Raw genomic sequence first — 20,884 nt, forward strand, 5'->3', positions numbered from 1 at the left:
TTCCCAGAGTTCACAGGGATTCATTGTTAAGTCCCTCTGGGAATTGTAGCTCTGTTAATGGAACCGGGATTTAACAACTCTCAGCATCCTACTACACTTCCCAGAATTCTTTGGTGGAAACCATGACTTTAAAAGCGTAGTGCAGATGGGGCCTTAGGTTGCATGCACACCATACATTTAAAGCACATCACCTCCCCACAAAGAATCCTGGGAATTGTAGTTTATCCCTCACAGCGCTACAATTCTTGGTGCCCTTAACATAGCACGGTTCCCATGATGCTTTGGGGGGGAAGTCATGCATGTTAAATGTGCTTTAAATGTACAGTTCATACCCAGCCTTCACCTCACAAGTTCTGCTACCCTACAGGCATAAATTTGGGGGGGTGTCCCCCCACATCATTTGGCTTCCTTGCGCCCTTGTACGGTGGTACCTCTGGTTGAAAATGGGATCCGTTCCGGAGCCCCGTTTGCATCATGAGCAGAACACAACCCTCGTCTGCGCATGCGCAGGTTGCAATTTGCCGCTTCTGCGTATGCACGTGATGTCATTCTGCGCGTCTGTGCATGCGCGGGCAGCAAAACCCAGAAGTAACCCATTCTGTTACTTCTGGGTCGCTGCGGGACTCAACCTGAAAATACATAACCTGAACCGAATGTAACAAGAGGTATGACTGTATTGGTGGATCAACCTGTGGAAGCCTGATTCGTACATAGCGATAATTAGATCGAGTCAATTAACAGCCAGCTCCCTGGAAGCCTGCCACAGGGTTGTGCTGCAGCTTCGGGCCTGCTTGGATACTGATTTATTTTTTAATATTATTTTCATTTGGTTAGTTGATTGCATTTATATATACCAACTTCCTGCCAAGGCGCACGCAAGGTGGTTTTCAATTTTCAAAACAGATAGTACAAAATAGCCTCAGGCGTCCTTCAGGGGCTGATGGCACTAGCACCATGACTTAGGCAGAGTCTCTTCTGCATTCCCTGAGGGCACACAGGCCTGAGGGGCAAGTATCTCAGCAGTTCTTTAGGGCTGCTGAGAGACCCTTCCCAAACCTGATAGTTTTGCGACCCCTAGCCTGGATCTCCTGGCTTCCTCTTTCTCTAAAGGCCCTCTGGTCATAAATCTCCCCACAAAAGGTGGAATGGGGTTTGCAATGCTCCTAAGTCCCCTTCAAAAAAACCTATTTGTGGTTTAATTTTAATGTTTGATTCTTCCTAACAGAAAATCTGTGCGTTGGAACCTGAGGGCCGGTTGAAGATGGACTTGGTTCTCATGAAGGCTGACGCTCTCCTTCAGTGCACCGGCGAGGAAAAGAAACACGAGATATTATCCAAACTAAAGGATATTAAAGCCATGTGGGAAGAGACAGCCATATACATTACGCATTGTCACAGGTAAGATTCCAGCCATAGGAATGTGCCATTTGCCAAGTCAGAGGTTCTCAGACCTACCTGAAAATGTCAGGGACTGAACACGGGACCTTCTGTGTAGAAAGCCTGATCCACCATCTCTGTCATTTTTTCCAGGGCATCCCAGACTCTGCTTTTGTTCTTCTAGTTTGCCTGTGGGGAATATATAGCCCCTCTAAGGCAGGGGAAGACCCTACCTCGAACACTGTGTTGTCCCCCATATCCAGCAAAACTATTATGACACAACAATATTTAGTTCTCCCTTATAGCACCTTCATAGCAAACGTACAGACAATTTTATCTGTGGTAAGAATCATAGAGCTGGAAGGGATCCCTAGGGTCATCTAGTCCAACCCCCTGCAATGCAGGAATCTCAGCTAAAGCAGATGGCCATCCAGCCTCTGCTTAAAAACCTCCAAGGAAGGAGAGTCCACAACCTCCCGAGGGAGACCGTTCCACTGTCGAACAGCTCTTCCTGTCAGAAAGTTTTTCCATATGTTGAGTTGGAATCTCCTTTCTTGTAACTTGAAGCCATTGGTTCGAGTCCTACCCTCCAGAGCAGGAGAAAAACAAGCTTGCTCCATCTTCCATGATGCACTAGCAGAGGTAGATCACGCCAGTGGGCCCTACCTTGTGTTTTGATAGAACCCTGAGATCCACAAAACAGAGCCCGGTGCCGAAGACCTCACAAGCTGGAGGTTCCCCACTGGGGCTGAAGAACTAACAACAACAACAACAACAACAACAACAATTTATTATTTATACCCCACCAATCTGGCTGGGTTTCCCCAGCCACTCTGGGCAGCTCCCAACAGAATATTAAAAACAGGATTAAAACTTCAAACATTAAAAACTTCCCTATACAGGGCTGCTTTCATATGTCTTTTAAAAGTCTGATAGTTGTTTATTTCCTTGACATCTGATGGGAGGGCGTTCCACAGGACGGGCGCCACTACCAAGAAGCCCTCTGCCTGGTTCCCTGTAACCTACTTCTTGCAGTGAGGGAACCGCCAGAAGGCCCTCGGAGCTAGAGTTCAGTGTCCAGGCTGAACGATGGGGGTGGAGACCAACCATAGTGACAACAGCAGTATGGGAAGGGAACACGGTCAACTGCTCCGGAAGAGGTCCATCGCTCCCATAACCCAACTCTCTATTTATCCTTTTGCAGCCGTATTGAGTGGGTGTGGCTACACTGGAGTGAATACCTGAAAGCCCAAGATGAATTTTATGTATGGATTCACAACATGAAGGTGACTTTGGAGCCTGACATAGAGCTGCAGCTTGGCCTGAAGGAGAAAGAGTGGCAGCTCAGCCATGCCCAGGTCCTGCTGAATGATGTTCTAAACCAGTCAGCCCTATTGGAACGGCTGCTGGAAGAAGCCTCTTCCCTCTACAACAGGATTGGGGACCCAAGTGTTGATGAGGACATCCAGAAGAAGATGAAAGAGGAATACGTAGACGTCAAGGACGAAGCACAGGTAAGGAGGGAACTAAAGGTGGGGAAAGACAGGATATTAAAGCACAAGGGATTGCAACAATAATAATTTATTACTTATAACCTGCCCATCTGGCTAGGTTGCCACAGCCACTCTGGGTGGCTTCCAACATAATAACACAATAAAAACACAGCAAAACAGCACGCGTTTAAAACTTTCTGAAATAATAATAATCTCCAGTTCAGTAGGCACAACAGGAAGTCTAATGTTGATCCAGCTCAATGAAGTTATAGTGACACTTCTGGTTCCCAATTGAACTCCCAATCCCTCTCTCTCCTAAACTGAGCATTTGAGTTCTTACTCAAAGAGTTTCACTTGCTCACCACTGGGAGCAAACTAATGTCCCCATTTTGTGCCAAAAAAGTATTCTCACTCTTCCTGGCTGCATTCTCCTTAATTTTTTTTAAAAAAAACCAAAGCAAAAAGAACTATAACTACTGAAACACAACTTTACGAGTTTCCTGCCAGTTTCTTTTCCATTCAGTTGAGCCAGAAATGGCCTAAAAGGTTTATTGGCAATTCGCTCTTGAAATAATGTAAATAACCACTCAGGGGACATCCTGTCTTAGCTGAAAAGGGATATTTCACTACTTTACTGCAGTGTAGGTTAGTGGGAAGCATTGCTGGTGTTTTCTCTGTGTAACTTGAACCTGGTCTCATAGCAGTTAGTTGGTACATTCCTGACTGAGGCCAACAGAATGATCAATGAGGGTGGTAACTGGAAATGGGCGGAAAGCCTGGATGATTTGCAGGAGATCAGTAGGGATTTCTGACTACCAATTGCTTAACAATAGCAGCAAGAAAATGACTCCTGCATCCTAAATTACTCTGCCGAAATGAAGGAACCAGGAGTGGATTTTTGTGCAAAAGGGTTGCGAGCTCTGTTCAGTTCTGGTGCTCAGATCAAATCCCCGGGTCCATGCTTTTTAAATTCTAAGTGCATGCCTTCTGCATCTAGCTCTGGCTGGCTGGCCCGGGACTCTACAATTGCATCCATGTATGAGTGGGCCTCATCCCAGGAGTAGAACAAATGGGAGATTGATACCCCATCTGCACTGTACATTTAAAGCAGTATCATACCACTTTAAACAGGCATGCCTTCTCCCAAAGCATCCTGGGAACTGTAGGGTGTTGAGGGTTGTTAGGAGACTCCCATTCCTCTCACAGAGCTACAGTTTCCAGAGTGGTTTAATGGGTTCTTTTTCTGGGGGGAAGCAGGGGTACGCATACCCCTAAACATTTTGTGAATCTACGTTTGGCCTCATTGAGGGGTAGTCTTTCAATATGAGTAGGAAAATGAGAGCACCCCTAAACAATTTTTTAAGAAAAAAAAGCATTGGGTTGAACTATCAATCCCTCTTTCCAATGAGTTATGGGAATTGTAGTTCTGTGTGGGAAACAGGGCTTTCCTAACGACTCTCAGCACCCATATCAAACTACACTTCCTAGAATTCTTTGTGGGGGGGACCATGGCTGTTTAAAGTGGTATGATGCTGCTTGAAATGTGGAGTGCAGTTGTGCGTGAAAACTGGACACAGTTTTATTGGCGACAGCAATATACAGGGTTGTCTAGGCATGGGCAGGAATAATGACCGGCTTCCCGATGATCCATCCCAGCTGATTTGTTGGGGTCCCCTCCTGGACGTTTCCAGCACAAGGTTTCCACTGTGGTGCAGGCCAAGTATGTCAGTTTCACTGGCCAGCTTGGCTGAGCAGTACAAAGCCATCCCCACCGCACATTCAAGCTACGGCTGTCTAATGCACTGCCCGCAAGACCCCACACACTGCCTTGTTCCTTTTCCTGCTCCACAGTTATGACAAGAAACAGATTATTATTTTTTGTCAAACGTCCCTACAGAGCTCCCGCTGAGGGAGAAAGTGAAAAGCTCACAACTGCATGCCAGTTTGGCGTGAGCAAAATTCCTTTCCAGCCCTGTCAACCAGTGACCAACCAAGTTCCCAGCAAGGGATCTGACGGGGGGGGGAGGGGTTGTAAAGCAGGTCTCATGGCAGGAACCCCCACCTTGAGGTAGTCCCACCTTCCCAAGAAGCCTCATGATAGTGCAGAGGCTTCTGGGCAATCCCACAAGACCCAACCTGGTTCAGAAGATGGCTCCCACTTCTCTAGGCTCGGCACATAGGATGGCCCCACCTAGAGAGGGTTGGCGGGCCATAGATAGAAAACAGAGTCAATCATACAAACCTAAAGTCTGTGTACCCCTTTGTTTATGTACACTGGGTTAGAATCAGACCCAAAACATGCTTATTTCATGCAGGATAGTGCAAATAAACACGTTCCCCACTGCAATCCAACTGGTAAGTCTGGGTTTTGTCGTGTTTCAGGTGAGGGAAGCAGCAACAACAACCTGGAATTTCATTTGGCATCACTTTGCATTGCTTTTACCATTTTAGCCTTGGTTATTTCGGATCTCTTTTTGTACACAATGTTCCAGACAAAAGGTTGCGTCCCTGAAACACTAAGCACAAATAATACAGTCATAACATTTTAACTCTCAACTTGTGTGCCTGACAGGTTCCACAAGAAATACCATAGTCTGGATCCTCTTGATAGATGTGCATAAGTAGCTAAGCTTTCAAAAGCCTTGAGAAATTGCAATAGTTATAAATTATAGCAGAGCCAGGCCAAAAAGGCCAACTGATTAAAAAGATAGCGTCTCATTAAACCCTGAAACATGCAACCTTGATTCGCTTTTTTTTCTTTCTAAGTAACCTGTTCGCATGGTTACAGAAATTCACCAGAAAATCTAATTCCGAAAATGAGATAAGGAGCAAGTCAGGTCTCAGAAACAACCTTGATCTGTTGTTTTTCAACATCCATGTGTCACAACATTTCAAAAGACGGCCTATTTGTTTATTTGATTTCTCACTCAACTTTTACCATAAGGCTACAACAATGAAATAGAAGACATCTTTTAGAGGACATCTGAAGGCAGCTCTGTATAGGGAAGTTTTTAAACGTTTGATGTTTTACTGCATTTTTATATTTTGTTGAAAGCCGCCCAGAGTGGCTGGGGCAATGCAGTCAGATGGGCGGGTACAAATAATAAAATTGCTGTTGTTGTTTGAAATAATTTTTAATAAAGATTTTCTTGGATTGCAAAAGAATGTGCATTGTATAACGTTGGAGGGGAAGCAAGGTGAGTTGTGGGAAGAGGGTGGGTGGCAAACGTACAATATGTTGTTGCTGCTGCTGTTATAAAATATGAAACAATTATAAAACAAAGCAGTTACAACCATAAAACAGGAAAAGTGGAAAAACATGTAAAACCTGTTCTGTATATAAAACAATTAAAAAACACACCAATCCCATTATGTAAAGTAATACAAATGTTTGAAAACAATTCCATATACAGTGGTACCTCGGGTTACATATGCTTCAGGTTACAGACTCCCCTAACCCAGAAATAGTACCTCGGGTTAGGAACTTTGCTTCTGGATGAGAACAGAAATCGTGCTCTGGCGGAGCGGCGGCAGCGGGAGGCCCCATTAGCTAAAGTGGTGCTTCAGGTTAAGAACAGTTTCAGGTTAAGAACGGACCTCCGGAACGAATTTAAGTACTTAACCCGAGGTACCACTGTATATATATAATTAAAAAACCAGTTAAAAATTGTTGCAGACTGGGATAAAAGTTCTCTTCTTAAAAGGCCTGTTGGAGGAGGACCCTTTCGCATGTGATAATGCTGGAATAACACAACAACAACAACAATTTGGCTGGGTTTCCCAACAACAACACCTATTTATTATTTACACCCTGTCCATCTGGCTGGGTTTCCCCAGCCATTCCAGGCAGCTCCCAACAGAATATTAAAAACACGATAAAGCACCAAGCACAGAAAAAAACAAGCACAGTCTAGGAGCTCATTCACACTTCCACTTGTGTCATGCCTAGGAAGCCTGGGTCTGAGCTCTTTCCCCCTTGCTGCACTCTTTTCCAAGGGAAAACCTGCTCTTTAGCGACAGATAGGAACAAATGGCAATCTGGGGAAATCCCAAATGGCCATTTGCTCCAATTTCGCGCTACAGAGCCGTTTTCCCTAAGTGGGAAAGAAGCATGGCAAGAGGAAGTGTTGCTAAGCCCTAGGTCTCGTTGACGGGCAAATTAAGGGCAAGTGGAACTCTCCCACTGAAATAAAGGTGCAAGGTCTAAGCCTGTTTACAGATTTACTCGGAAGAAATTCTTGTTGGGTGCAAGGTTGAGGCTGCAGCCAGTTGGACAGTTAATGCCGAAACTTCATAAGTTCCATTGCGCAACCCCAGCCAACCCCAGCGCTTGGGTAGAGAAAGGCTTGCAGAATGATTTCCTTGTACAGTGGTACCTCGGGTTAAGTACTTAATTCATTCTGGAGGTCCGTTCTTAACCTGAAACTTTTCTTAACCTGAAGAACCACTTTAGCTAATGGGGCCTCCTTCTGCCGCCGCGCCGCGGGAGCACAATTTCTGTTCTCATCCTGAAGCAAAGTTCTTAACCTGAGGTACTATTTCTGGGTTAGCGGACTCTGTAACCTGAAGCGTATGTAACCCGAGGTACTACTGTATTTTCATGAGCAAAAAACGGGTAGAAAATTGGAAGGCCCACACAGGCCCCCTGGTGGCTGTGGCCTTCATCCGCATAATAAATTGTGCAAAAGCTAAGTAAGCAGCATTGAAGTGCATTCTTTTTCCGCAGATGAAGCGTTTTGAAATTGTGGGTATAAAATGTGGAAATCCAGCATGGATGTTTTGCAGATAGATTTTGGCATGCTAAGCCTTTCTTTTGTTATCTTGCCTTTTCTTTTCTAGAGAATGAAAGACTGTGACCTCGCAAGGCCCTTGAAAACCTTGCATTCATTTAATTAAGTGCTTGGTAATTACAGCATCCTCAGGCCTGGGACACACTGTTTTGTTCTTGAGCTGAAGACAGCAGACTGTTTCAAAATTCCCAAAAGCAGCCAAGTGACGGGTGTGTGTGTGTGTGTGTGTGTGTGTGCACGAGCACGTGAAGGGGCAAAGGGAAAAGAACAGGCTCTTTGTGTTCTGGGTTTCTCAAAAATGCAAAGTATGAGGACAAAGATAACTTTCGCTTTCCCTGTTTCTGATGTTTCTCTTTTTGCAGAGGAGAGTGCAGCTGCTTGAAAAGATAACAAAGGAACACGAGCGATATAAGAGCAACGTGGACCAGTTTCAGCTGTGGCTGACCCAGGTGACAGAGAGATTAAACTCCTGCCTTAGTCAAGAAGCAAAATCGCCAGCAGAGAACAGAATTAAGTCGTTGCAGGTACTGGAATGGTGTCGGAGCTTTCTGTCACGAGCGGAAAGCTTTACTCCTATTTCCTCGTCCATCCATGAGCAGGTGTATGAAATGCATGCCCTGAAAGAACTCATGTGTTCCACCCAAATAGAAGTCTGCATTTCAAAGATCCCGTCCCTCTGCAGCTTTGAAGTTCACAAGCAGGTTAGGGGAAGTTGCCATCTCTGTCCGGCCTACCTCACATGGTTGTTGTGAGGATTTTTTTTTTTTAAAAAAGAGATATGGTACCAGTGTTGGAACCCTCAATGCTTGGTAGGTGGTAGGGTTTCCAACTTGTGAAGTGCATTTATGTGCCCATTTGGTATTTTTGCCTCAAGGCAAAAATTGAATGTGCCAGAAATTAACTAGGCAGGATAGGCATCTTCATGTGGCATCCTTGACCAACTGTTTTTTTAAAAAAAATATTTATTAATTTATTAATTTATTATTATTATTATTATTACTACCTCACCTATCTGGCTGGGTTGCTTGCAGCACATATGAAAATATAATAAAACGTCAGACATTAAAAACTTCCCAATACAAGCCTGCCTTCAGGTGCCTTCTAAAAGTTCTGTAGTTCTTTATCTTCTTGACATTCCACAGGGAGGGCACTGAGAAGTCCCTCTGCCTGGTTCCCTGTAACCTCACAGTGAGAGAACTGCCAGAAGGCCCTCGGAGGTGGACCTCAGCAGTTCAGCACAGGCTAACTCCTGAACACCTCTGTATATTGGCTCAGTGCTCCGAGCAGCGCCAGGTGACATTTAGCTGACATTTTAATTTCCTGCAATGTCCTGGAGCCGCGCTACACTGGGGGCATTCTGGGAAATAAAAATGGTGGTCTGACTTGGTCACATGTTACTGCTCAGAACACAACTCCTTGCCTCTAAGTAAGCCCACCCGGGCCCATCAGACAGAAACATACCAGGCCCTGCCTCTGGCCACTTAAATCCCACGTTGGCTCCACCCACTGACCTGTCCCTTGCTCTGACCACTGACTTGGTGTTCTTCCACATGACCTGCTCATTGGGCATTCATCCTGATTTGCTTGCAGGGAGATAAGACAAAGCTGACTATGTAACGGGCACCCATTCTGGTTTGTTTGCGGGCAGGTTAGATGGTGTTGTGTCAAAGCAAGCGTTATCCCACACTTTTCTCAGAGCAAAACGTCCAAGGTTTTGGGGCAGTGGGTTTGTTGCACAAGACTTCTCAGTCAACTGTACTTGCGTAACCTGAATTTGCTGGTATGCGATTGAATCACGGCCAAAAAATAGCAGCAACCTGGAATTGCTCTAGGTATTTTTTAAAAATTGGAAATTGACAACTCTGGGAGGAAGAGCATTTAAAATGAAATATTTATTAGCATTATTTGGGGAAGGGGCATAGCTCAGTGGGTAGAGCCTTGCGTGCAGAAGGTCCTGGGTTCAATCCTGGCTTCTTCAGGTAGGGACTCCTGCCTGAAACCCTGGAGATCCACAGCCAGACTGAGCTGGATGGGCCAATGGGTCTGACTCAGAACGATACAGTTTCCTATGTACCTAGTAGTAGTGGTAGAATTGTAGAGTTGGAAGCGACCCCCAAGGTTCATCTAGTCTAACTAGTCCTGGGATGTTGTAGTAGCAACCTTGTCCCTCTATGTAACTCTTTCTGAACCCCTTTCTCCTGTAGGACATTGCCAAAGATGTGAAGAGTGGGGAAAAGAAATGGCGTCATCTTGAAGCTCAGTCTACAGGTGTGATGCAGAACACCTCCCCGCTGGGAGCCGAGAAGTTGAAAGAGGAGCTTGAGGATCTGAAGAAAGCCCTGGAGAAGCTGAAGGTGGTCAGCGCTGAGGAAGAAGAGAGGCTGCTGAAGAGCCTTAAATCGGAAAACGCCTATCATTCGCAAGCCAGGCTCTTGGAAGGCGAGGTCCAGGACTTCCGTAAAAGCCTGAAGAGATTAGGAAGCACCTTTGAATCAGATGACAGAGTGAGAGGCGACGAAGACTTAATCACTCTGTGGAGAAAATTCATGGTGAGTGATTATTTGTCAGGGACAGACAGGGAACAAGGAAATTGTTAAGTCTGTATTATCCTGCCAGGCTTTCTTATCTACACTTATACATGCCCATGTGATTGAAGTATGCAAACTTGTTTTGCTCAGGGAATTTTAAGAGCAATAGGGAAGCAATCTGGAACAAGAAAATTGCCTTTTTCTAGATAAATGCAGAATAAAAATATATGCAAATGTGCCCAGTAAGATAAATTGATTTGATGTGTGTGTGTGTGTGTGTGTGTGTGTGTGCATTTTAAATCATAATACCTTTGTGTTTTAAGGCAGCAAAGGCAACTCTCGCAGCAGAGGAATCAAAGGTTGAGAGACTGAAGGCTCAACTGAAGGATTTGTTCAGGTTTTCGCAAGACACGCAAGCACTTTCCGAAAGCATGATAGGCGTAATACGGGAATATCAAAGGTATTTGGGGGGAACGAGGAGGACAGGAACAAGTAGCCATTGAAAATAAACTATACCTGAGAAGAGTTGCTTCAAATGGGATGGTGGAGGGGGGAGGCGAACCATTTGGCTTCTATCCAGGCAGCAAAATGTCTTGGATCACTATTTCACATCTGGCTCTGTTTGGTGGGATATTCATGCAAAGCTACGCTATACCAAGTCAGTCCATTGGGTCACCTAGCGCAATATATTCACTATGCTCCATCTCCACTGCCTTGGGTGTTATGCCTCTGAATACCACTTGTTGAGACACACAGGTGGGCAGAGTGATGTTGCATTCATGTCTAGCTTGCAGGCTTCCCAGAGGCATCTCCTCAGCCACTGTGAGAACAGGATACTATAGTCGACGGACCATTGTCCTTGAGTCCATCTCTGTAGCAGAAAGAGGTCAAGTGGGAGATCCCATTATTGGATACGTGGGGAAAGTGTTGGTGGCAAGAGTCTTCCTTTTGCTGCTGACCCTTAACCACGTGTCCTTACTTAGGAGGAAATGTTTATTGGATAAAATAAGTCTTATGGCAGCACCTCACCAGGATTTCAGAAAGGGTGCTTCTCAGCCCTGTGTGGAGATACAAGGGATGAAATCTAGGGCCTGCAAAGCAAATTGCTCTCTCACTAAGCTCTGGTTCTTCCTTGAAGTACTGAATGGTCCTGTCACATACCTGGGATGTGACCTAAATAAGCCTTTTGGTCTTTTCCAACCTTACTAATCCAACTTTTCCAACCTTACTCTGGTGCTGGAGCACATCAGCAGCATTTAGTTGGGAGAAAGACTCACAAAGGTTGATGCTCAGAAACACCCCTGTCTAAAATCCAGCGCAGCCAATGGCAGTAAATGTAGACGATGTGAAGCTGGAAAGACCAGTGGTCTGACTTAGGGTATAGTATCTTCCCATCTACTGCTGCTTAACCCAGCTCACCTGCCCTTAGTGCCGAAACAGACCGTCGTTTCATTTTAAAATATCAAAGCGGTGAAACTATAATAGGAATCACACAAATATTAAAGCAGATCACCAGCTGACTATTATGGGAAATGTCCCCCCCCCTTACTTGTCTGTATAAGCCTGGCAGCAAGGAATTTCCCCCCACAAACCTTTTAAAGTTAATGCAGAGAGCACCTGCTGAATCTCTGCTGGAAGAGTTTTCCACAGGAATAGGCAATGACGCTGAATGGCTCAGTTTCGTGTTGGTGTCAATTGAGGATTCCCCCCCCCCCATAATCAAGCGGTATATCAATTTTAAAAAGTAATAATAATAATAATTAATAAATAAAAACTTGGGAGGCAAACACTGACGCTCCTACAGACGATCTCAGCGATGGTGCTGAGATATAAGGGCTTAGAAAGTCCCTACAATAACCTGGACCTAAGTTGTTCAGGGCTTTGCAAATTAAAACAAAGGCCTTGAACCTGGCTCAGTAGTCAGTTGGCAGCCAGTTTTAAATCACATCATTTGTTCCAGTGGCAAGGGAGGGTGGGAAGAAGGATGCTTCTCCTCTCGCTACCTTGCATGGCATCCTGCCCTCCTTCCTGTCTATTCTGAATGTCAGGTGTTGGCAGTCTGCTTTGAAAGTTGAGCAAAACCACTTCTCCTGCTTGCCTGGGTGACATCTGTCCTAAGAGCCAGCTTGCTCTGTAGGTCACTGTTAGTGCTGTTAGTCTCTAGGTTAGGGCTGCCCATTTATACTTCGTAATCCTTATCTTGAAATGTTCTGTGCCTTGTTTGCCATGCTTGAAAACAGACAATACAAAGATAGCAGCTGTTGTTGTTGTTGTTGTTTAGTCGTTTAGTCGTGTCCAACTCTTCATGACCCCATGGACCAGAGCACGCCAGGCACTCCTGTCTTCCACTGCCTCCCACAGTTTGGTCAAACTCATGCTGGTAGCTTCGACAACACTATCCAACCATCTCATCCTCTGTCATCCCCTTCTCCTTGTGCCCTCCATCTTTCCCAACATCAGGGTCTTTTCCAGGGAGTCTTCTCTTCTCATGAGGTGGCCAAAGTATTGGAGCCTCAGCTTCAGGACCTGTCCTTCCAGTGAGCACTCAGGGCTGATTTCCTTAAGAATGGATAGGGTTGATCTTCTTGCAGTCCATGGGACTCTCAAGAGTCTCCTCCAGCAGAGATAGCAGTAACAGTAGTGAATTGCTAGGCATGGCCCTTCGCTCCAGTTTTGCTGGGCTAGTTTCTTTCCCGTCATAGATTTTTGGGTACACCTATCCTGCCAGTTTCTAATAGGCAACCTCCTGTTTCCTACTTACATTCAGCTGGGATAGGCAGGAAATCCAGCCTCTCTCTCTCTCTCTCTCTCTCTCTCTCCCTCTCCCTCTCCCCCTGAGCTTTGGCAAAAGACTTGCACTTCCAGGCTAACTGGAATCAGGAAGTGACGAGCATATAGCCCACACCTTTCCAGACTTGGAGGAAAGATCGTCCGTCTTGCAAAGGCGCGTTTAATTTTGTTTGCGTCTGAAAAGCTGTCTTCCTTATGTCAAGCGCAGAGCACGCTGGCAAGCTGAAAGAGGTTTGTCTTTATTAAATGGGTCGTTTCAAGAAGGCAGTTCAGATTTTAGGAAGCAAGTCTGGGATGCTTTCCAATGAGGAGTAGCAAGGAAAAAGAAAACTCCCAACGTTTGCCAACGCAGAAAAAACAGATTGCTGCCAGCTCACTGCTTTGCAGGAAGTGGCAAATCCTTAAGGGGCAGAAGCGGAAGAACAGCAAAGGTAGTTGTTGCAGGGCCTCTCATCCTCCAAAACTAGTTTGAGGGCAACTTCCTCTTATTGTATACAAAGGGAAATGAGAATGTTGCTGTGCGGTGTCAAGTGAGATGAAAACTCCTCACTGTCTCTAGTATCTTGTTTAGCTAAAACAAAAGGTTTCTCCCAGGGAGAATTAACACCCAGGAGATGTTTTCTCCAAAGATGTTTCTCCATTAAGATTGGCAGCTGCATCTGGCCAGGTTCCATCCAGCTAGAGAAAAGTGTTTTGCCAAGTGTTTGTAAAGCAGCAAAGAGATTCTGATTTGGGGAAGTCATTGCTGATTTCTGCCTGTCTATGTCGGAGGGGAAGGGGCATAGCTCAGTGCTGGAGCACCTGCTAGGCATGCAGAAGATTCTGGATTTAATCCCCAGCATCTCAGGACAGGGCCCTTGAAAGCCACTGCCAGACAGTACTAGGCATGATGGTTGTGCTCTGCCTCCACTTCCGGAGGCTTTATGCTTCTGAATTCCTGTTGCTGGGAATCGCAGGTGGGCAGAGCGCTGTTGCACTCATGTTCTACTTACAGGCATCCCACAGGCATCTAGTTGGCCACTGTGAGAACAGGACGACGGGCCTGATGCAGCTGTTCTCAATGCAGACAATGCTGTGGTAGGCAAACTAGTGGTCTGTCTCGGGCGATCTTTTTCCAGTTGCACAGGCCCGCTTATGGTAATTCCACACGGCAGGTGCACCAGGAAGGAATGTGCATCTTGGTATCTTAAAAATAAAATAAAAAAGGTTTTGCTGTTCCTCTGAGTGGCAGAGGCAGCTGCCCGGAAGCAAGAAAACGGGATTATTATGAAGCAGAGACTGAACTGCCTTGTGTCAAAAGAGCAAAGCACAGAGCGCATTGACCATTTGGCTTCCAATGAAAAGGAAAAGCCAGGCCTTCTCTCTCTCTCTCTCTCTCTCTCTCCCTCTCCCTCTCCCTCTCCCTCTCTCCTTCAGCTTTGTAGCGTAGTTCTCTGTCTGTTTTTGCAGCCTGAAGCAGAAGACGTTTAAAATGAGCACCGAGACTGAGACGGAACTGAGGCAACGCTTTCAGAACCCCGTGAGAGAGTTCCAGCTGTGGAAGCCATCGGCTCAGAGGCTCCTGGACACAGCGGCGAATGTCTCTGACCCGGCCTTGACAGACGCTTTTCTGCATCAGATAGAGGTGACAAGATTCTCTGCAGTCCCTGAAAGCCTAAAACTTGGTCAAACACAGAACCTGTTTGTGTTCACACACACACACACACACACACACACACACACACAAATAATTTGCTGACAAGGAGACATGACACTGATGTTTCTGCAACTGCTGGGCAGCCCCCGTTAAAGGAAGGCTTCTCTGTTACTATAGGAAACAACATTTATTATTAAATAATTACATGCTGCTTAATTCCCGGATGGCTCCCGAGCCATTTCGCGAAACATAAAAACCAATTGCCCAATGTTGTTAAAATACAGAACAATTAAAAACACACCATAATTAAAATGCACAATGAAACAGTCCCATTAAAACATAAAAATATAAATGGCCATGATTAAAATGTGCAGCGAAACAACCCCGTTTGTTTTCAACCCACAGTGATGGCTGTCATTATGATAAGATCTGGATGCATCGAAGAACCCTAAGTTCTGTGCATGGAAACACACCTCCCTTTCTCCCCAAGTCAGCAGAATCTAGCAGTGAGGAATAACAACAACTTATTTATTTATTTATACCCCACCCATCTGGCTGGGTTTCCCGAGCCACTCTGGGCTGCTCCCAACAGAATATTAAAAACACGATAAAACATCAAACATTAAAAACTTCCCTAAATAGGGCTGCCTTCAGATGTCTTATAAAAGTCTGATAGTTGCTTATTTCCTTGACATCTGATGGGAGGGCATTCCACAGGGCGGGTGCCACTACCGAGAAGGCCCTCTGCCTGGTTCCCTGTAACCTCACTTCTCGCAGTGAGGGAACCGTCAGAAGGCCCTCGGCGCTGGACCTCAGTGTCTGGGCTGAACGATGGGGGTGGAGACACTCCTTCAGGTATACTGGGCCGAGGTCGTTTAGGTCTTTAAAGGTCAGCACCAACACTTTGAATTGTGCTCGGAAACGTACTGGGAGCCCATGTAGGTCTTTCAGGACTGGTGTTATATGGTCTCGGTGGCCACTCCTAGTCATCAGTCTAGCTTCCGCATTCTGCATTAGTTGTAGTTTCTGGGTCACCATGAAGGTGGTTAGAAGTGGACAAGTTGTCTTTTGGGGAAGAATTCCCATCGCTATGATCTTCTCACCAAGAAATCTCTCATAAACAACCCAAGAATCCCAGGCCACAGCTTGAAAGCTATAGAAGATTTAAAACCTTAAACAGCCTGGGGCCAGGTTACTGGTGTGTGCACATAAGAGCAAAAGTTCCCTACCAGATCAGACCAAAGAACCATCAATTCCCAACATCCTATTCCCTCAGCGGCCAACCAAACCTGCAAGCAGAATCTGTATGCAGCAGTGCTCTCCCTACTTGCGATTCCCATAAAGTGATATTTTGCTTCCTCTAACGGTTGGAGACAGAACATAGATTCCATAGCCAGTAGCATTTTTTCACCCCAACTAGTACAAATCTACCCAGTCCCTGATACTGAGATCCGAGAGCTCTGCTTTCTGGCCAGTCATCATTGAGAACATTTATACAACAGCCTTTTCTCAGTGAGCTCACGGTGGCAGCCAATGTAATAACTTAGGAGTTTTAAAAACAAGCTAAGAACAGCAACAGTTGTTATAAAATACCAAACCAAAGGTATTCACTATCACATTCCATTGGGCTTGGAAGCAAGGATTTTATTGGTGGACACAGGACATAGGGCCTTTTTTGTGTTGGCACCGCAGCTGGGGAATTCTCTCTTCAGAGAGATTTGCCCAGCCTGTTCCTGTTTTCAGATGGGCTTTGAAAATTTTCATTTCTTGGAGGCTTTTATATGCTAGGTTCTCAGATTTTCATGTGTATTGCTGCATTTTTGACATGCGCTGGACTTTAATGGTGGGGTTGGTGCTATTTTGGAAAGCAGGGTACAAATTATTCATGTGAAAATGTGTTCTCCCCTGTAGGCATTTCTGGCCGAAAGCTCTCGCTTTAAGGAGCAGCTCATGATGTTGCAGATGAAGAAAGATTTCCTGGGCAGCATTTTCGAGGCAGAGAGAGCAAAGTCGCTCCTGGCTGAAGCAGCTGATGCTGCAAAGGAAACGGAACACCTGCACAAAAGTCTGCTTCAGAGCAAAATCAGGTTGCAGGTGAGACGCTTCTATGGACTTTGCTCTTAGGCCACGGGATGAATTTTGTGTTTTGGGACCATGAGTCCTCTTGTTATTTGATACACTTGTATGCCTTCATGTGAGTCTGGCAGAGTAAGCGGCGGAAGGCAATCATGCCAAACTGTGTGGAATAAAAAAACAATCTTCTCTCTCTTCGGATAGGCTTTGGTGTCTCAGCATAAAGACTTTGACGTGGTCTTCGAGCCTTTGCAGAAGAAATTGTCTGCTATCAGAGCCAAGCTGGAGGCAGAGAAGAAACCGTTGCCTGACCTGGCGGGCAAAGAAGCCCGACTGCAGAGGCTACAGGTAATTGGATGGTTCCTGTTCAGAAGAATTCTGTTCTGGTGGATGTCATTACTCAGGCAAAAGAGCACCATCAATGCACAGGGTGTTTTTGTGGAGTCACAGGAGCGAGAGATCCCGTGTAGTGTAGTGGTCAGTGCATTGGACCTGGAGTTGTGAGACTTAGGTTCAAATCCCTACTCAGCCACAGAGCTTACCGGATAGCCGTGGGACAATCACTCTCTTTCCTTGTGTCTGTTCTATTTTGCAAAGTTGCTTTGAGGAAAAAAGGAGAGAGAGCATGTCCACCAGCCTGTCTGTTTTTAGGAAAGGTGGGATAATTAATTGCAATTCCTTCATTTTGAAAGCTGAGACTCTCTACCATTTCTGTATGTGCACCTCTGCACACCTTCTCCGATGTCTTTGCAAGGCTCTCATTCTCTCCTACACATACATAGTAATGTACAGAAGAGACTTCTATGTGACAGTGTGCAAAACTGTTGCGATTAAACAAGAACTCCTCAGTACCTTCCCCAGCTCCCAGACTCTCTCTGCCACTAGCTCTGAAGTTTAAAATGTGGCTTGAATTGTATGCTAAGCTGCTGAACTGCGGGGAGTGGTGGTGATAATAAAAGTTAGAGATGGGTGCTCATTGCCCCTAATGAATGTGTTAGGGCATTCAGGTTCCTGACATATTTGTTTGGTTTGCGGGTGGTACTGTTGTTTGAGCAATTCTGCATATGGCATCATGTAAAAGGCACAACATAGAATATCCTCACTGTGAGGCTTTTCCCCCTGCTGTGCTCAGTTGCAGGGCAGTTGCTTTGGCTGCAGAAGGCTGTTGGTTTAATCCTTGGCATTGCCACTTAAAGGATCCACTGTCAAACAGTAAGAGCTGTTCGACAGTGGAATTTGCTGCCAAGGAGTGTGGTGGAGTCTCCTTCTTTGGAGGTCTTTAAGCAGAGGCTTGACAACCATATGTCAGGAGTGCTCTGATGGTGTTTCCTGCTTGGCAGGGGGTTGGACTCGATGGCCCTTGTAGTCTCTTCCAACTCTATGATTCTATGATTCTATGATCTCAGGTATCAGCTAAACTGGTGACTGGGAGCGACCGCCGAGACCATGTAACATATATTGGCTCCCAGTACATTTCTGAGCACAATTCAAAGTGTTGGTGCTGATCTTAAAAGCCCTAAACAACCTCAGCCCAGTATACCTGAAGGAATGTCTCCACCCCCATTGTTTAGTCCAGACACCGAGGTCCAGCTCCAAGGGCCTTCTGGCAGTTCCCTCCCTGCGAGAAGGAAGGTTACAGGGAACCAGGCAGAGGGCCTTCTCGGTAGTGGCGCCCTCCCATCAGATGTCAAGGAAATAAACAACTATCTGAGTTTTAGAAAACATCTGAAGGCAGCCTTGTTTAGGGAAGTTTTAATGTTTGATGTTTTAATCGTGTTTTAATATTCTGTTGGGAGCTGCCCAGAGTGGCTGGGGAGGCCCAGCCAGATGGGTGGGGTATAAGTAATATATGATGGTGATGATGATGATGATGATGATGACAATCATCACCAGGCATTATGCATGAGCGGGTGGGACCAGAGCTGGTTGAGAATCCCAACCCCCAATGACAACTAGTCCCTCCCCCTGATGCCGCCATATATTGCCGACTAGCCCTGGCCCCTGATGCCAATGTTTTCAGTGCAAATGTCTCCAGGAAGGGAGACTTCACACTTGACAACTTGTGCAATGTGAAATCTTCTTCTCCAGGTCATCCAAGGAGACATGACAGAGTGCGCTGTTCAAATCGAAGATCTGGAAAAACTCGCGCAGTCCGACCCAGCGCAGATTAATAAAACCAAGCAGCTTTCATCCAGCTATCAAATACTGAAGAGGTCTCTGGAGGTAAATCAGGTTTCGCTCAATGTTTTGCTTTGTGGCATAGTTTGCATCTCTGCAGCTGTTTCTCCACAAGTTCCAGCTGGACAAAAACGCTTTGGTTGCAAAGCAAGGTCAGTGAATGGCGTGGCTCTGGGAGACTTTCAAGGGCTAGATGGAGAGGACTGAAGGGCCTCATTTGGCCCCTTGGCCTAAGGTTGCCCACCACTGCTTTACCTCCCCCACCGCCCCACAGTGAGGTGTTCCGAAAGTAAAGGAAGGATTGAACTCTGATTAATAAGAATACACACAGAGGCTTGAACCAGCAAGACTGGGAAGGGTGCGTATAATAATCTCTGCCCTCTACCCCTCAGCCCAGGTTGTTTTATTCACAAAAGAACTTTTTACAGAGTGTTCGTAAGAACCAATCAGATTTCTTCTGAGCATTTCAACAAACCCTACATAGGGGTTAAACTACTGACACTAATTAAGCACACATATTTCTGGGGTAAACAAAACAGAACTACAAAGGAGTACATTTGGCAACCCTGGAGGTGATAAACAAACAATATACATGATAAGAAGGATGGCCAGGAGGACAGCGATCATTATCACCTTCAGGTGAGATCTGTTTCCTGGCCCTAAGATTAACATCCTTAGATTAACATATCAGAAAAGCTACATCAAAGAAACTTGCCCACTATCTTTGATGACCCAGGACGCCTACCTGTAAGTGTGTACGTGACTTGTCAAGCAAGAGAAATGGGCAGTAGAGGAAATGGCCTGAGATGCAGAGGGATGTGGGATTTGATCAGAAATTATTGTCAATGTATCAAACCCAGTCAACACAATGCATTCATTGTGGACACAATGGCTTGATGCATATTTTATAATTCCTCATAGCAATCCCACCTGACCCCACACTCTGGATATTTGCACTCCTATACCACAGTTGCTATTTTCATTGGTGCTAGTGCAAATAGTAGCGAGGGGCAGCGGCACAGATTTTCAATACAATGCCTGCCACAAGCCAAGTCCTGCCTGGGCCTCCACACTTGCTGCTGTGGTTTAAGGACAAATGCAAAGCCACATTTAACAGTAAGTGTCATTTGCCTCCTAAAGATCGCATATTTAGCTTCTGGGGAGCCTAATTCTCTGTGCATATTTGATCCAAAGCAAGTCTAGCTGAGTTCAGTGGAAGTTATTTCCACAGCGGTCCGGGATGGACTCTCAAGACGTTTTTTTAAAAATGGAACTTTTTGTTGTCGCTGCTATGAACCTGGAAGTCTCTGTTCAGTGCTTTAAGGCTGCTGATGCATGGGACATAAAAATCCATCTTGGTGTTTTTCCAAAGCTTTCGGGGGAGGGAGGTGTCTCCGCCACTTCAGGCATTGATCTGGCCTTTATATATTGTTGTGCAGAGAATCTTAGTACTAGATCATCCACACATTTTATTGCCAGAGGATTATAACCGCTGGAAACAAATAGTGTTATGTAACGTAGCAAATCAATTTAGCGTCTAGTGATTTGTTGGTGGGGGAATAAAGGTCTACACTCGTTCTCAAAAGAAACAACAAGCTTGCTGCAATATTTTAGTTTGATCGGCCAAACCGAAATCTAAAGGTGGTGATAAAAAATGTACAGTAATGCAGAAATTTGGGCTGGGTTTTCAAGAGGGATAAAGTTGCTTGTAAATGTCAAAATCCTCTTTTAGGAAGACTTAAAAAAAAAAAAAAAAAAGCACCACCATGAATGAGAACTCCTTTTTTTGTTTTTGATTTTACCCTGCATGGTGGTTTGGCTGTTTAGGTCTGTGGTTTTGAGAAAAGAAAAAAGTGTGCCTTACAGCACAAAACATACATATTTCTGTGTGCGTGGGTGTGTTTATTTATTTTATATATATATTTGTGTGTGTGTGTGTGTGTGTGTACGCACACACACACACACACACACACAGTGGTACCTCGGGTTACATACGCTTCAGGTTACAGACTCCGCTAA

The 20,884-nt window shown here is 45.4% G+C and overlaps 1 protein-coding gene across 2 annotated transcripts in view; it reads left to right on the plus strand.

Moving 5' to 3' along the window:
- Window positions 1-20,884, plus strand: part of SYNE3 (spectrin repeat containing nuclear envelope family member 3) — a 97,330-nt gene that overhangs the window by 33,313 nt on the left and 43,133 nt on the right. For both annotated transcript variants that reach the window (XM_081016085.1, XM_081016086.1), the window contains exons 4-12: window positions 1,226-1,398; window positions 2,582-2,891; window positions 8,023-8,184; window positions 9,865-10,209; window positions 10,512-10,648; window positions 14,428-14,602; window positions 16,526-16,708; window positions 16,892-17,035; window positions 18,776-18,910. In XM_081016085.1, coding sequence (XP_080872211.1) covers window positions 1,226-1,398; window positions 2,582-2,891; window positions 8,023-8,184; window positions 9,865-10,209; window positions 10,512-10,648; window positions 14,428-14,602; window positions 16,526-16,708; window positions 16,892-17,035; window positions 18,776-18,910 — 1,764 coding nt within the window. The remainder of the gene's footprint in view (window positions 1-1,225; window positions 1,399-2,581; window positions 2,892-8,022; window positions 8,185-9,864; window positions 10,210-10,511; window positions 10,649-14,427; window positions 14,603-16,525; window positions 16,709-16,891; window positions 17,036-18,775; window positions 18,911-20,884) is intronic.

Source organism: Podarcis pityusensis, assembly GCF_964106645.2.
Source record: "Podarcis pityusensis genome assembly, chromosome: 1".
NCBI classification, from domain to species: domain Eukaryota; kingdom Metazoa; phylum Chordata; class Lepidosauria; order Squamata; family Lacertidae; genus Podarcis; species Podarcis pityusensis.